This window comes from Manacus candei, unplaced genomic scaffold (genome assembly GCF_025592945.1).
Source record: "Manacus candei isolate 608988 ecotype Guabito, Panama unplaced genomic scaffold, ASM2559294v1 h1tg000037l, whole genome shotgun sequence".
Lineage (NCBI taxonomy): Eukaryota > Metazoa > Chordata > Aves > Passeriformes > Pipridae > Manacus > Manacus candei.
The window spans coordinates 16,824,019-16,837,774 of NW_026138085.1; the positions used below are offsets into that span (position 1 = coordinate 16,824,019).

Genomic DNA, 13,756 nt, shown 5'->3' on the forward strand with positions numbered 1-13,756 from the left:
GATACTGACGCCCAATGTACCATAAAATCATTTCATATCATTTACTGACTGCAGCTAACTATTTAATAACCCAGAACTGTGGCTTTTAAATAATACAACAGTTGTGTAAATAGGTTAAAAGCTTTTCAATACATAATATACTGCTTTGCAATTAGCAAAGTTAGAGACAGAAAAAAATAACATTTACTAGGAGCAATTAATAATATATGTTGCTCCGTTTGACCATAATATAATTTGTTGTTAAAATGGTGTCCCACAGGTTAAAATATTAAATGTCTGTGATTTGTTTCAGTGATTTCACCTAAATATATTAGACTTCATTAAGCAAGAGTGTATTTGGAGACAGCACCTCACTGCTAACTGTTTTAAGAAAAGTTCTTTAACACTGTGCAAATGACTAAGCAGACAGCATGCTCTCTTAAAACACAGTAATATGCACCAGCTATTTTAAAGTGAATTAATGAAATTAAGCACAATGGTATCGCACATAAAGCACCCAGCTACAAACAGCTCCTCTGTCCTATTTACTCCCATCTCAAACTGGATACTCACTGAATGTGACATGTTCCTTCGTCAGCCCCTTTTTCCTGCTGGGGTACAAATTCACAGTTGGCACCTGAAGAACTTGACTCATTCTGTTCTGTTGATGCTGATGGGCTTTTGTGGTTTGGCCAATTGACCTCATGGGCACTGGAGACATTTCTGAGGATTTCCCTCCTCTTCTCTCACTTAAATTCTTCGTCACTGTCAGGGAAAAACTGCAGATAAATATCTTGCACTTTGAATGGCAGGATTATTACAGCACAACCATCCAGACAAAGGAACCACTGTATAAAGAGGGTAAAATGTACTTGAAACCATTTCTATTCCAAGCACACCCACCTCATCACACTGAAGATGCTGTTGTGTGAAACGGCTGTAAAAATACCCCTAAATTCTTTGAAGTGCCATTGAGGTACTTAATCAAAAGACAATAAAATGTTATTTATTCCCACAAGCCTGTATTTTAGATGTTTGTACATAAGGAGCAGCATCTCCTTCAAAATCAGGTTGTTTTGCAGTTGGCATTAACGTTTCACTAGGTGGCACAAGTGATTTACAGCACAGGGCACTGCTTCAGCTTCTGCTTTAATCAATTCATAAGCTCTGAAGTTAAGGCCATCCAATTTCTCCTTATATTCCCTTGGAAAACTCTGGATTGCAGCATCACTGCTGCTCATTCCTTCTGCAAGCAAGGCCGGGAGCTTATTAGGGAGGGAAGAGTTGGGACTGAACCCCTGCTTTCCTGGGCATGTGCAAATAACCCTCTTTGCCCAGAAACAAATGGCAAAGCCCTGTGCCAGGCTGCCTGAGTCAAAGTTCCTTGGTCAAAATTTAAACGTGGGTAATCCAACCCAGTGTGGAGGAACACCCCTGGGAGCAGATCAGTGCTCTCTCCATCAGAATTAGAGCCACGAGGGGCTGGCAGCTCCCTCATGCTCCACAGGGCTCCTCCATCCTTTCTCCCAGAATTACCTGTGGGTTTGGGGGTTGGGGGATTCTTTCCCAGTTTTCAAAATGGTACTTCTAATAATACACCACTCTATTACATATTTATTTGTATATCCACTTAACCTTCGTTTTCCTTTCTAACATTTAAGGAAAAAAAAGGCCTTGATTGGCTTAAGTACATGGAGTAGAGCAGTCAGTACATACTCCCTATTTTTACTTCCAAACATCTATGGCTAGCATTGTGCAAACAAGATTTTAATTGATTCAAAACAACCGAAAAACAACCTGATAATATTTATGTTTGTCTCTTGGCCACCTGTCACAAATGCACATAGATCATCTATCAAGAGTTCAAACACAGAGAATTTAACATTTTTAAAAAGGGAGTTAAATATGGCCATTTCCAGGTTTCCTACTTCAGTGTTATTTCAAAGGAAATGCTAAAAAAATTTTGCATAAGGAGGCACCTTAGGGAATAACAAGGATTTGCATTCTTAATACTGGATAATTGCAAGGACTTAAAATATTATCTTTGAGATGCCATTTCCTAGTCATGCTTTTAACTTATCACAGACAAAGTGATATTTGAGGACATAAAAGTCTTAAAGTGATACATTTGGACAAAGGACAAGCATTATTTTGCTTGGCATGGTTGCCACTCTTCTAGTTCGAAGCAAATCTACCTTTCAAGAAAGTGAAAAATTTTAAGTATCAAAATAAAATGCAATTATAATGTCTCATTTCTAAGTAAGAATTTACTGAACTGTGTAAGACAGCAGGTCAGACAACAGCTTGCTTGACAGGAGTTCAAATCATGGGAACTGTCCTGCTGTAGCCCTCAATTTTTGCCTGTCAAACCACATCAAACCCATCAGTCAATATTGACCTAACTTCTGCTTCTCAACAATCTTCATTTATTCTAAGCTGAAATCCATTGCAGTTTCTATATTGATTTTGTCTCTTTTCATTTTCTTGCTGCTCGTATGGTAAATGTTACTTCTATCCTTCCTAATTCTGTACAAGGACGGCGGGGCAAGAACTGAGCTGATGTACTATTGAATTTCCTGCCAGACTGATGGAAAGACACACAGCTTAGGAACTAAAGGGCAGAAGAAAAACCATCATGGAGGTTTTTTGAGCTCAACCAAGACCTGAACACAAATGCTGTCTTGCTGAAGCTCTTAGCACACGAACTGACAAACCAGAACTTACTGAAGTATTTTGTCCTCGGAGAAAGAGTTTAAATGAGTATTTCTAGAGAAGGAACTGTACTTACAAGTGCTGTAGGCAGGTTCACACTGGAGTGACAATATCTGGATCTTCTCCTCGTCTGTCTCCACGTTGAGGTTGGACAGGTACTGCTTCACCTTCCTGGCCATCTGCGCGTCCTCGTAGAGCTTCTTGGCGTTGAGCAGCGAGCTGCGGCGGGCACGCTTCTTGTGGGCACCTCCCTGCACATCCAGCATGTTGGAGTTCGTGCTGCCCTGGCTCAGAGACCTGCAAAACAGAAGAGCAAAGCAGTAAAGGTTCAGTTCTCAACAGCAGTGAAGAGCTGCAGTAGCACAGGCCAAAGCAGATTAATACCAATAATCTTCAGTTAGGGCTAGTGCATGCTGATGCAAATGAGTTAAAAAGATGAACAGCAGTAAAACAACACTTGTCTTAAAATATTCTGGTAAACTGAGAGCGGCAATTTGAGTCTAGAACAGGATTGCACATGGAAATGTGGAACTGGGAAGGACGAGGTGCAGTGCTCTGCACAGAACCCGTTCAGCTCCACCAACGAACCACAGGCTTGTGCTGCAGGACCCAGAGCTGACAGGACGAGAGGAAACGGCCTCAAGTTGTGCAAGAGGAGGATTAAATTGGATATTATGAAATATTTCTTCATGGAAAAGGTTGTCAAGCCCTGGAACAGGCTGTCCAGGGCAGTGGCAGTCACCATCCCTGGAAGTGTTCAAAAACACCTGAGAACATGGTTCAGTGGTGAATGTGGTGGTGGTGCTGGACTGATGGTTGGACTCCATCTTAGAGGTCTTTTCCAACCTTAACAATTCCATAATTTCAACTGCAGATTGTAAGAGTGGAAAAACTTATTAACTTTGTTGGTTTGAGGAATCTGGTGCCCACTGTGTGCATCAGGCTCACACAGAAACCCCCTGCAATTAGCTGAGCACAGAAGGGAGTGACTACTGTGATCCTCTTAGAAAACTGGGCTTCTCACAAGAGTTAAACAAGGGGCAAATTATGTTACAAGTACAAAGTGCATTTGATGCACTTAACATATTTCTTCAAGTAACTAAAACCATCCACAGAAGAGCAGCTCACTAAAAACACATTTCTCAAGAAGGGTGAGGAAGGCAGTGATAACACATGTATGCCCAGATTTGCATTATGAAAAACAATGCTCCTCAATACTCCCAATTTTGAGCTCCCACATCTATCAGCAACTGTGGTAAAAATAAATCATCCCCAAAATGTTAAAGAACATGAGTTACTCTCCCTGACAGTCACTCCCACTCACTGAATGAGTGACCAAACAACTGACCTGGACACAGCTCAAACACACACATCACCTCTGTTTCAACTGCCAGAAGTGCTACAGCCACACCAGTCCTGATGCATTTTTAAATAAGTGGAGATCACAGTATATATGCCACACGTAAAGTAGAATGGAAAGTGTCAATAAAGTTGTTTAAAGTTGGGGTTTTGTGGGGATTTTTAAACATTCAGATGAATATTTTAAAGCTACAGTATTTGTGAAGACAGTTATCAAGATCTTGTGTGTTTACAGAATCACAAGTGGCAGAATAAACAACATCAGGCACAGAACTGCCATAATGGCCAAAGGAGTCAGAATGAAACATGTTGTTAGAGCAAATATAAGGAATCGAGTACACTGAGCTTAAAAAAATAAGTAGTGGAAAATAGCTGACTGCAATATTTTCAAAGATGTTAAATAAATCAATCTGAAAGAAAACATAAGCTTAAAAACTGGCAGCAATTTACAGCTTAATTTAATAAAACAGTAATGTTACTGTAGGCAAGGAGCAGCAAAAGGCATGATGGAGTGTTCACAGCTACTCAAACCAAGGGGACACTCCTGTCCCCTATGGACAAGGACAAAGTTGACACCTCTTGTACAATGATCAGGAAATTATGTTTATTTTTAATGATATAAATATTTCATTGCTTATGTACACACTGTTTTTCTTTCAAGTCTGTACTTGACTTTTTAAGGCAATTTAATTCAATTTCCTTTAATAATGATTTTTCCCTAATTCCCTCGTGTTCACAGCAATCCCAAGGGTTGGAAATCACACTGGCTCTGTGGCTCCTGGGTGTTTGTCCCCATGAGCTGTCCTGTGAGCACCCAAGGCTGCCAGCCAAGGGCATCCACATCAGTACCAGGGACCAGTATTCAAACCTGCTCACCCCAGTTTGACTGGAACTGTCCCTCTCGTTGTGCAAAGGCACACAGGTAACAGTTTATGGGCAAAAATACACATAATAACACATAAAATACAGCTACAATGACAGCTGTCTTAAAATCAGCACCCTGGGCCAGTCAGGACTTTCCCCAGCCAACATCACAACTCTCATCTTGAGTCATTTCGTTATCCAGGCCTTGCACAGTCAACACTCCCAGGGAAACCAAGGAGGGGTTTGGTGTAGGAAATGTGAGATACATTTTAAATATATGCTAAAAATAACTGCTTTGAAGCTTGCTTGAACACAAACTTCAGGGGGGAAATCACTACACCATTATCACAATTCCAAGCGCCCTCATAGTTCAAAATGCAGAATGGCTTCAACTTTTCTGCCACACGTTAAAAAGCAAGTTATTCATTTCATTTATTTCCCCAAACAGTTTGCCTTCCAATATAACTGCACAGCAGGGGGTTTTTTTATGCATAAAGCCAAAACTCAAAACAATTTATCTACTACACAAAAGCAACTCAGAATTCTTGCAGCCGCAGTAAAACGTTGGCTGTAACCCCTTATTCCTGCTTTCAAAAAAACCATGTATTGCAGGGTTAATAAAATGCATGCTGTATTTCAGATGCATGCACTAACGAGGAGGATGCAGTATGTTAAGAGTTGCATAATCTTTATTTTATCTTAGTTGCATTCAGCTCTACACTTACCCCAAACTTCTCCACCTCTTCTTCCTGTAAGCAAGAGCCATATACATTGAAGCATGTATTTGAACAGAAAAGCACAGGAAAAAAATAAAACAGTTGAGAGTCAGGAAGAAAGATGTAGACAGGAAAGAACAGAAAAGAAAAAATCTCTATACAGCAAAATTCTTCTCAAACAATAACACAATGTTTTCATGGAATGCAAGGGCAGGACTTGGCAAATACTTTAATATGGAAGCACATCTATCAGTTTTTTGTGTAGGTTTAACCTATGAATTGAAAAACCAAACTTGAATTATTTTTTTTTTATTTTCTGTAAGTCAAATTCAATTTTGATGGAGTGAGTAAAAACTGTTCAACTCACTCATATTGCAAAAAGTGGGATTAAATTTATTTATTCTTTGTATTAGACCTGCTGGGAGTGTATGAGAAATCATCATCAGTATTCAAGTTTATGATGTTGTTTTCTCTTGATTGTTTGCTGGAAAACAAGCCAGTTGCCAAATGCACCTTGAAAGCCTGGATGCTCTCTATTAATCAGTAAAGAACTTGTGAGCAAGTCTCATGTTACCACTAATACACATCCTTTCTTGTTAATTTTTCATCTTCAAAAGCATTTATTTGGTGCTTCATAACACAAACTGATAGATCAAACACCAGAGGCAATGAAAATGAATATAAATGATGTGAAAACATGGAATTATTTTCTTTTAATCTTTGGCACTATCTCTAATATTAGATGCCTAAGCAGTTTATGGCAGTGTGCATAATTTAAATTATGGTCATTAAAGTCTGTTCTGTAATTCTGAAAAACATACTAAAGGTAACTATTTACTATTAATTTTATTTAATGATTGGACTTCATCAGGTCTTAGAAAGTGCATGGGCCATCAGGGAAATTTATTTATAGACTGATTTCAGCTGTGAATGCCAAAGTTTCTGAAAAGCAAATCACAACTTCTCAGCTTTATAATTTTATGCTAAAAATGGAATTCTGCTAAGTCCAATCCAACAGTATGAAGGTGAATCTCCACTGTGAGACAAACCCATCTCTAAATAACTTTAAGAAGGATCTGTTATTGTTGGTTCAAACCTCGACTGGGCCATTTTTAGACTCCCAGAACCACAGACTGGTTTGGGTTGGAAGGGACCTTAAAGCTCATTTTGTTCCAGCCCCTGCCACGGGCAGGGACACCTTCCACTACCCCAGGTTGCTCAGAGCCCCATCCAGGTTGGCTTTAAATGCCTGTATTTAAAAAAAATACTTCTGTTTCCTGATAGTCAGCCTTGCAAACAAAAACAGGACAGGGCTGATGATCCTCTGTGCATCCTGACCACTGGAACCCAATCTCTTACACACACTCTGTATCCTTGCACGTGCTGTTTCCTTCCACTGCACAGATGTCACTCAACTCATACATCACAGAGAATTACAGCTGGTGCACAGGTGACCCACGCACTGGAATTTTGGGTGGATAAAGCACATTTCACCCAAAATCTGTCCACGGTGTCTCCTCTGAGCTCTGCACTGCTGGGGGTGCAGCTCATTTTTTGAAGTAGAAACCATGGGGCCACTCAGCACCAGAGACCTTGTCCCCAACTCCCCCCCAAACTGCATCCTGAGTGTCCCCAACTCCACCCCCAAACTGCATCCTGAGTGTCCCCAACTCCCCCCCCAAACTGCATCCTGAGTGTCCCCAACTCCACCCCCAAACTGCATCCTGAGTGTCCCCAACTCCACCCCCAAACTGCATCCTGAGTGTCCCCAACTCCCCCCCAAACTGCCTCCTCAGGGGTTTTATCTGGCCAGTCACTTCCAGGCAAACTAAAGTGCAAGAGAAGGGACCAGCACCCTTCCTGCAGGGATCTACGGGACCAGCACCCTTCCTGCAGGGATCTACGGGACCAGCATGGACACAGCAGAGTTCCTGATGCTTTTAGTTCAGCCAGTGGGAAGAAAACGGATGCAGGAAGTCATTTAGTTCCACTAAATATAATCCGGAGCTAATCAGCACCAGATTAGAAATTACATTCCTTTCCTTCTGCAGTTTGTTAACACAGAGCCTGATGATATTCAGCATCAAGATAAAAAGAAATAATAAGAAAAATAAGCCAAGAACACACCCTCCACCTGCTAAAGCCTGAGAACATCAAACATTATGTAGGTGGAACAAGCTGTGCTCAGAACAAATTAAAAAATATTTTGTTTGATTTTAATGTTATCAGTGGGCTTTTGTTTTGAAGCAACATTTCAGATTCATATAAGGGTGATTTAGGTGCTTTTTATCTCTCTCATATATAGGTATTATACCTCCCTAACATTATATCTCTCTCAAAACTCTACTGACACTAACGCTTTTATTTAGCAAAAATACGTATCACTAAAATTAGAACCTATTCTTCTGTGTGTTTTAAAGACAATAATTTGTTTTATTAGTCATTAAAAGCGGGTCTGGGAAGCATCACCTCTACTGGCATAGTTTGATAAAGATGGTGGTTTGGTGGTAAATGTCAGTGGTGAGGCACACAATGGAACACCAACGTCCTGATGCACACACAGCCCCAGAGCCCCCCCTGAGACCCCTCCAGTGCCCTTCCCAGTGCACACCTTTGCCTGAACATCACAGCTGGATCCATGTTTGCCGAGGTCATTCGGACAACTTGGCGGATTTCCTTGGCAATCATTCGCAGCTTCTCAAAGTTCACCAGGCCATCCACTTTGGAATCGTTGCCTGCATAATTGAGACACACATATAAGAGAAAAGAAACAAAAAAAAAGAGTAAGAAATTCTTCAGAGTGACCCCGTGTTGCCCTCCCTGCCCTCCATCAGCAAAACTTTTAATCAAAACAGCAGGAAAACAGGAAGCTCTGGCAAAACACAAATGGAGTCAGGCCCACTCACAGTACATTGTATTGGTATCTTGTATTGGCCCTTGTTAACCTATTTCTGAAGTAACAAGTATTAGCAGGAGGAAAAAGTAATAAGTGAACTATGCCCAAGTTCACTGGCATGATGTTAAAATATAAATACAGAACTGATGGGGACAGCATTCCCATTTGGAAAGAAGTTCAAACAGTTCTGAGCCATCACAACCAAGAACTGGGCATATTTGGAAATGTTTCGCCTCAGCCACTTGTGAACAGGACTTTGTGTAAACGGAACAAAATGGAAATGTCTAAACAAAACCTCCTGAAAATGCTGAAAGCAAGAGTAGGAGGTGTTGGAGCTGCCTGAAAGCCACAACATGGAATGAAAACCTGGAAACATCACAGCAACAAGTTCTTTTTTTGTGAGAGAATATATTTGAAGTAGTGCAACTACCAGCCAGCACACTCACCTGTGCTTCCAGCCTAAACCTGAGGACAGCTGATGAAGTCTAAGCATTGCTTTTCAAATATTAAAAATGCGCATTTAATTTTTAATTTTTGTCTAGGATCAGTCTCTTCCACTCAGCATTCCGAGTCCTATTTTACTTTCCTCCTACAAAGGACCCATCAAAAGCATCCCACTGGTGGCAGCTTCCTTAGACACGTGTTGACACGAGGAGCACTGAAGAAAGGGCTAAAGCATATTCAGTGCTCCGCTTGTTTTCTCCCTGTCTGACATTACCTTCATGCAGGAACGTGATATCCTTCTTGACAACAGGGAAAAGTGGGATAATTGGAGGCTGCATGCTCTGGCTGCTCAGGATGTTGCGGTATTTTGCCATGTTTCGAGATGGATCAAAAAGATCTTGAAGGTCTCTGAGGTGCTTTTCATACTTGCTGGGTAACTTCTCCCAAGTGCCTCTGAGCCGAGCTACTGGCGCAAGATTTAACCCACTGCAAGGCAGGAAGGTTTCATGGTTAGCTGTGAGCAGAACTGCTGCATTTCAGAAGGAAGTGAAGGGTTTTAAGGATTAAAAATAGCTTTCCCAAGGTTAAATGTAAAGCTGGCTGGGTGCCAGAGTACAAGTTCATCACAATAAACCTCTGCTGTTTAAACCACAACTGCTTCCTATGCACAAGGTACAGATTTCCAATTAGTGCCAAAATAATCACTCTGTAAAACAGGACTGATGTCTGTTTAAGAACCACTTCTCTCCTGTATAAATGGTATCACAATAAGGACAAAAGGGGTAGAGAATGAATGAGGTGAAGTAATGGTTGCACAGCAAATGAGAACAGTGCAGAGCTCATCCCAAGCAGAAGTGGGAAGACTTTAGGAAGAAATTCTTCCCTCTGAGGATGAATTTTTTCAGTTGTTTTTTTTTTTTTCCACATTTTGAAAGCTTCAAAGTCTTGTTTTGAATTTGGTTCATTTTTCATACGGATTTCTCTCCACGCTATGCCAAACAAAGCCTTCTCTGACATGAAAAATCCAACATATGCCAGCCCACAGCTCCTCTTTTCCATGCTAGTTTAGGATGGTTATCTTCCTATTTCAGGAGACATATGGCATCAAACTGCTGTGCAGGACAAGGCAAGAAAGACAACCCCTGTGCCATATGCTAAGAAAAACATATTACTCTGGAAATAAGGGTAAAACAGTAACTAATTTATTTGCCTTTTTTTTTTTTTTTGACCAAAGTCCACTTCAGTCATGGCCTGATTAGACTTAACTGAGAAGCAGGAAGAGTCATTTCTCCACTACAATAAACCAAGAGAAATTAGGGAGCAGAATATAAAAATGAGATTCAGTATCCACATGTGTATTCACCATGTAATGAGCAGCCCCAGCCCCAATTGCTGCCCAGTCCCTTTGAAGAAAATTCATGAATTCTTTAATGTGTGACTAACCAGAAGCCAATACCCTTTGATAAACTGGTTAGACATGGAAGAAAATATTTTATAATGGCATTTTCAACAATGGTGCTGGGATACAGCACAAATCCAGATCTTTATCTGATGAATCACAGTGCCTTTTTTTTCCCCTAAAGTAAAGGCTGGGTGTAAGATAATTGCAAATAAAGGAAATGCTGAACTCATGCTGTTAAAGTAGCAGCATTCAGGATAAATCAGAAGAGAAAGTCTAAATGTGCAGGAAAAAATAAAATAGACAAGCAAGCAGATGACAGGAAAGAATGAAAAGGAAAATTAAGCCAAAACAAGACTGATTTGAGGAAGTCCTTACAATGGAAGGAAGAAATGAAGTAATCTCATCATCACAGATATGACTCAAAAAAAGTAACAATGACTGACAAAGGGAAGGGAAATTGGGTGCCAAAATCACGGAAAATGACACAATGCTCAGGCAGGTTCCTGAGGTTCATCAATCAAACAGTGCTTTGTCCCAATCTTCTCTTTCCCTGGGAGGTAACAGGTAAAAGAGAGACTGTCACATCCAGCACCTCAGTGGGACTGAACCGCTGCGGTGACAATCCAAATCCACCCCGGACCAGGCTGGCTCTGGAAAACCACCCAGACCCATCTGTAATGTGCCCAGGATGGTCCTATTTCTTCCCTTTCAGCTTAGATTACCAGAATTGCCTCTGACAGCACCAATCAGAGCTGAAAAACGGGAAGTATTTTACCTTATAACCGCGAACATGGAATTGAAGTTCTTGCATTCTCGACAGTGGAGAGCGATTTTAATGAAATGCTTAATAATCTTCATTCTTTTGAGCTGGTTGGGCTCTGCTAAAATTTCCATGGCAACCCAGAAGGTCTCTTGGTTTATGACATCCTCGAACTGTTTCAGGTGAGCGTTCCCTGTTTTGGAGTCCAGCTTGTAGAGGTCATCGATGTACTCCGTGGGCTCGATGTTGCGGAACAGCTCGAAGTCCCTCATGGAGAGCTGGGTGGCCACCTCGATGGTGCTCAGCTGGAGCAGGGAAATTTGGCTCTCCCGGAGCAGCTCCTGAGCATCCTCGTCTGAGCATAAGGTCTCTGTCTCCATGTTGTTTTTCAGATAATACCTGGAGAATAATGGAGTGACAGCGACCCGTTAGAGATGCTCTTCAGAGGGTTTGTGAACACAAGGACGTTGAACTGCACCAATCAACGAGGGCATTACAGAGACAAGAAGGGACAGGATAACCTTGTACTTCAGCTAACGTAAAATAACATCATTACTTAAGCAAACAAACATTTCAAAAGCCTGTTTTAATCTACCTCTTTGTTATCATTTCATACCGTACTCTGTAATATGCTGTAGTGTTCACCTTCAGAAGAAGGTCAGTTACTTTTCCATTTGTAAATTCAGCAGTGAAAATTACATTTTAAATACACACTAGTCCCAAGAAATCTCCTGTTAATGTCTTTCTCCATTTCTTACACAAATTCAGTGTGGTTTCTTCTATAAATTTACTGTGGCATAGTAATATTTACATGAGGTACAGAGTATTCAGGAAATGAAAATGTATCTGGAAAATTCATTTCCACAGTCCCAAGCAGATCACTTTCAGATACACAAAAGTTTATTACTCATAAATTCCCTCTTGTTGCCTAGCAAAGACAACTACAGAGTTTTTCACTTTAATAAACTTTCTTCTGGTCTGGATCAGGTCATCAGATAAAACCAAAGCACTTAACGTTTCAGAAGGATTCAGAACAGTTTACATAAAAATGGCAGAATTTATCTCAGGTTAGAATCAGTTCATTGCAACACAGCACTGAGGAAAGAATTAATTGTATGCTTTAATCCTCCAGTACATGTGGGAAGTGTCAGAACAAATATAAATTTTTTCTCCAAGTGTAAACCACTATATATGTTATATAGTTGATCTGCTAAATTTAGCTGTCATCAAGCGAGCTGGCTGTGGATTTGGGGAGGAGTTTTGGGTGCATAAGATGAAGGTGACACAAGAGGAGAGAGGAAAGTGTCATTTATTGGTATTTGACTGCTTGTCCTTCTAACCTGTCTACTTTAATTAAAACATCCCCCATGGTGATCTCGGGGGTCCTTTCCAACCTTATTGCTTCCATGATGTTTTAATCCTAAAAGGTAACTAAAAGCAGAGCACAAGTCCTATGAGGAGAGGCTGAGGGAGCTGGGGCTGTTCAGCCTGGAGAGGAGGAGGCTCAGGGGAGACCTCCTCACTCTCTGCAACTCCCTGACAGGAGGGGGGAGCCAGGGGGGGTTGGTCTCTTTTCCCAGGCAACCATCAGCAAGACAAGAGGGCTGGGTCTTCAGCTGTGCCAGGGGAGGTTTAGGTTGGATATTAGAAAGAATTTCTTTCCAGAGAGGGTGCTCAGCCATTGGAATGGGCTGCCCAGGGAAGTGGGGGATTCTCTGTCCCTGGAGGTGTTTAAGGACAGACTGGATGTGGCATCAGTGCCATGGGCTGGGAACCACAGCAGGGTTGGATCAAGGGTTGGACTGGATGATCTCAGAGGTCCCTTCCAACCCAGCTGATTCTGTGATTCTATGATTAATCCTAAAAGGCAACTAAAAGCAGAGCAAACCGAGGGCGCATTTACCGTCCGTTGAGCTGGATCCTGTCGGCCAACTTGGAGAACTGATCCGGGAGGCGCCGCTGTTTGATGACGCCCTCGGGGCTGACAGACACCTCGCACAGGGAGTAGGTGTCGGGGGCCCCTGTCAGGTTGAACTCGTGCACAGCGTGGCTCACCACCTCCTTGGCTGTGGTGTCTTTGCTGATGATGATGTAACAGCTCTGCTGATCCGCTTTGAAAACTCTTATCACCTGATCTGGGATATCTAAAAGAAGAGGAACACCTTCGATGGGTGAAGTTACTTTTCCCCTTGAAAAGACACATTGTTTGGAGAGAGGCTTTTCACAAGGGCATGTGGTGACAGGACAAGGGGGAATTGCCTTAAGCTGAAGAAGGGTAGGTTTAGTTAGATTGGATATTAGGGAGAAATTCTTCCCTGTGAGGGTGGGGAGGCCCTGGCATAGGTTGCCCAGAGAAGCTGTGGCTGCCCCATCCCTGGAAATGTCCAAGGACAGGCTGGACAGGACTTGGAGCAACCTGGGCTGGTGGAAGGTGTCCCTGGCCATGGCAGGAGGTTGGAACTGGATGGGCTATAAGGTCCCTTCCAACCCAAACCATTCTGTGACTCTAAGACTGTCTCATTTGATAGCCAGAGAACAAAACAAAAACCAGCTGCCGGGAAACAAAAGCCATGCTGGACTTGAAAAATATTAAAATATTCTGCTTCTTCCTTCAACTTTGAGAG

The 13,756-nt window shown here is 41.7% G+C and overlaps 1 protein-coding gene across 6 annotated transcripts in view; it reads right to left on the reverse strand.

Moving 5' to 3' along the window:
- The window catches only part of RAPGEF6 (Rap guanine nucleotide exchange factor 6), a 118,142-nt gene that overhangs the window by 16,746 nt on the left and 87,640 nt on the right, over window positions 1–13,756 (reverse strand). For 4 of the 6 annotated variants that reach the window (XM_051794000.1, XM_051793999.1, XM_051794003.1 and 1 more), the window contains 7 exons: window positions 13,036–13,276; window positions 11,148–11,531; window positions 9,245–9,456; window positions 8,242–8,365; window positions 5,640–5,663; window positions 2,768–2,988; window positions 553–744 (listed from right to left, as the gene is read on the reverse strand). In XM_051794000.1, the coding sequence (XP_051649960.1) occupies window positions 553–744; window positions 2,768–2,988; window positions 5,640–5,663; window positions 8,242–8,365; window positions 9,245–9,456; window positions 11,148–11,531; window positions 13,036–13,276 (1,398 nt within the window). The remainder of the gene's footprint in view (window positions 1–552; window positions 745–2,767; window positions 2,989–5,639; window positions 5,664–8,241; window positions 8,366–9,244; window positions 9,457–11,147; window positions 11,532–13,035; window positions 13,277–13,756) is intronic. The other 2 variants (XM_051794002.1, XM_051794001.1) reach the window with 1 other exon arrangement.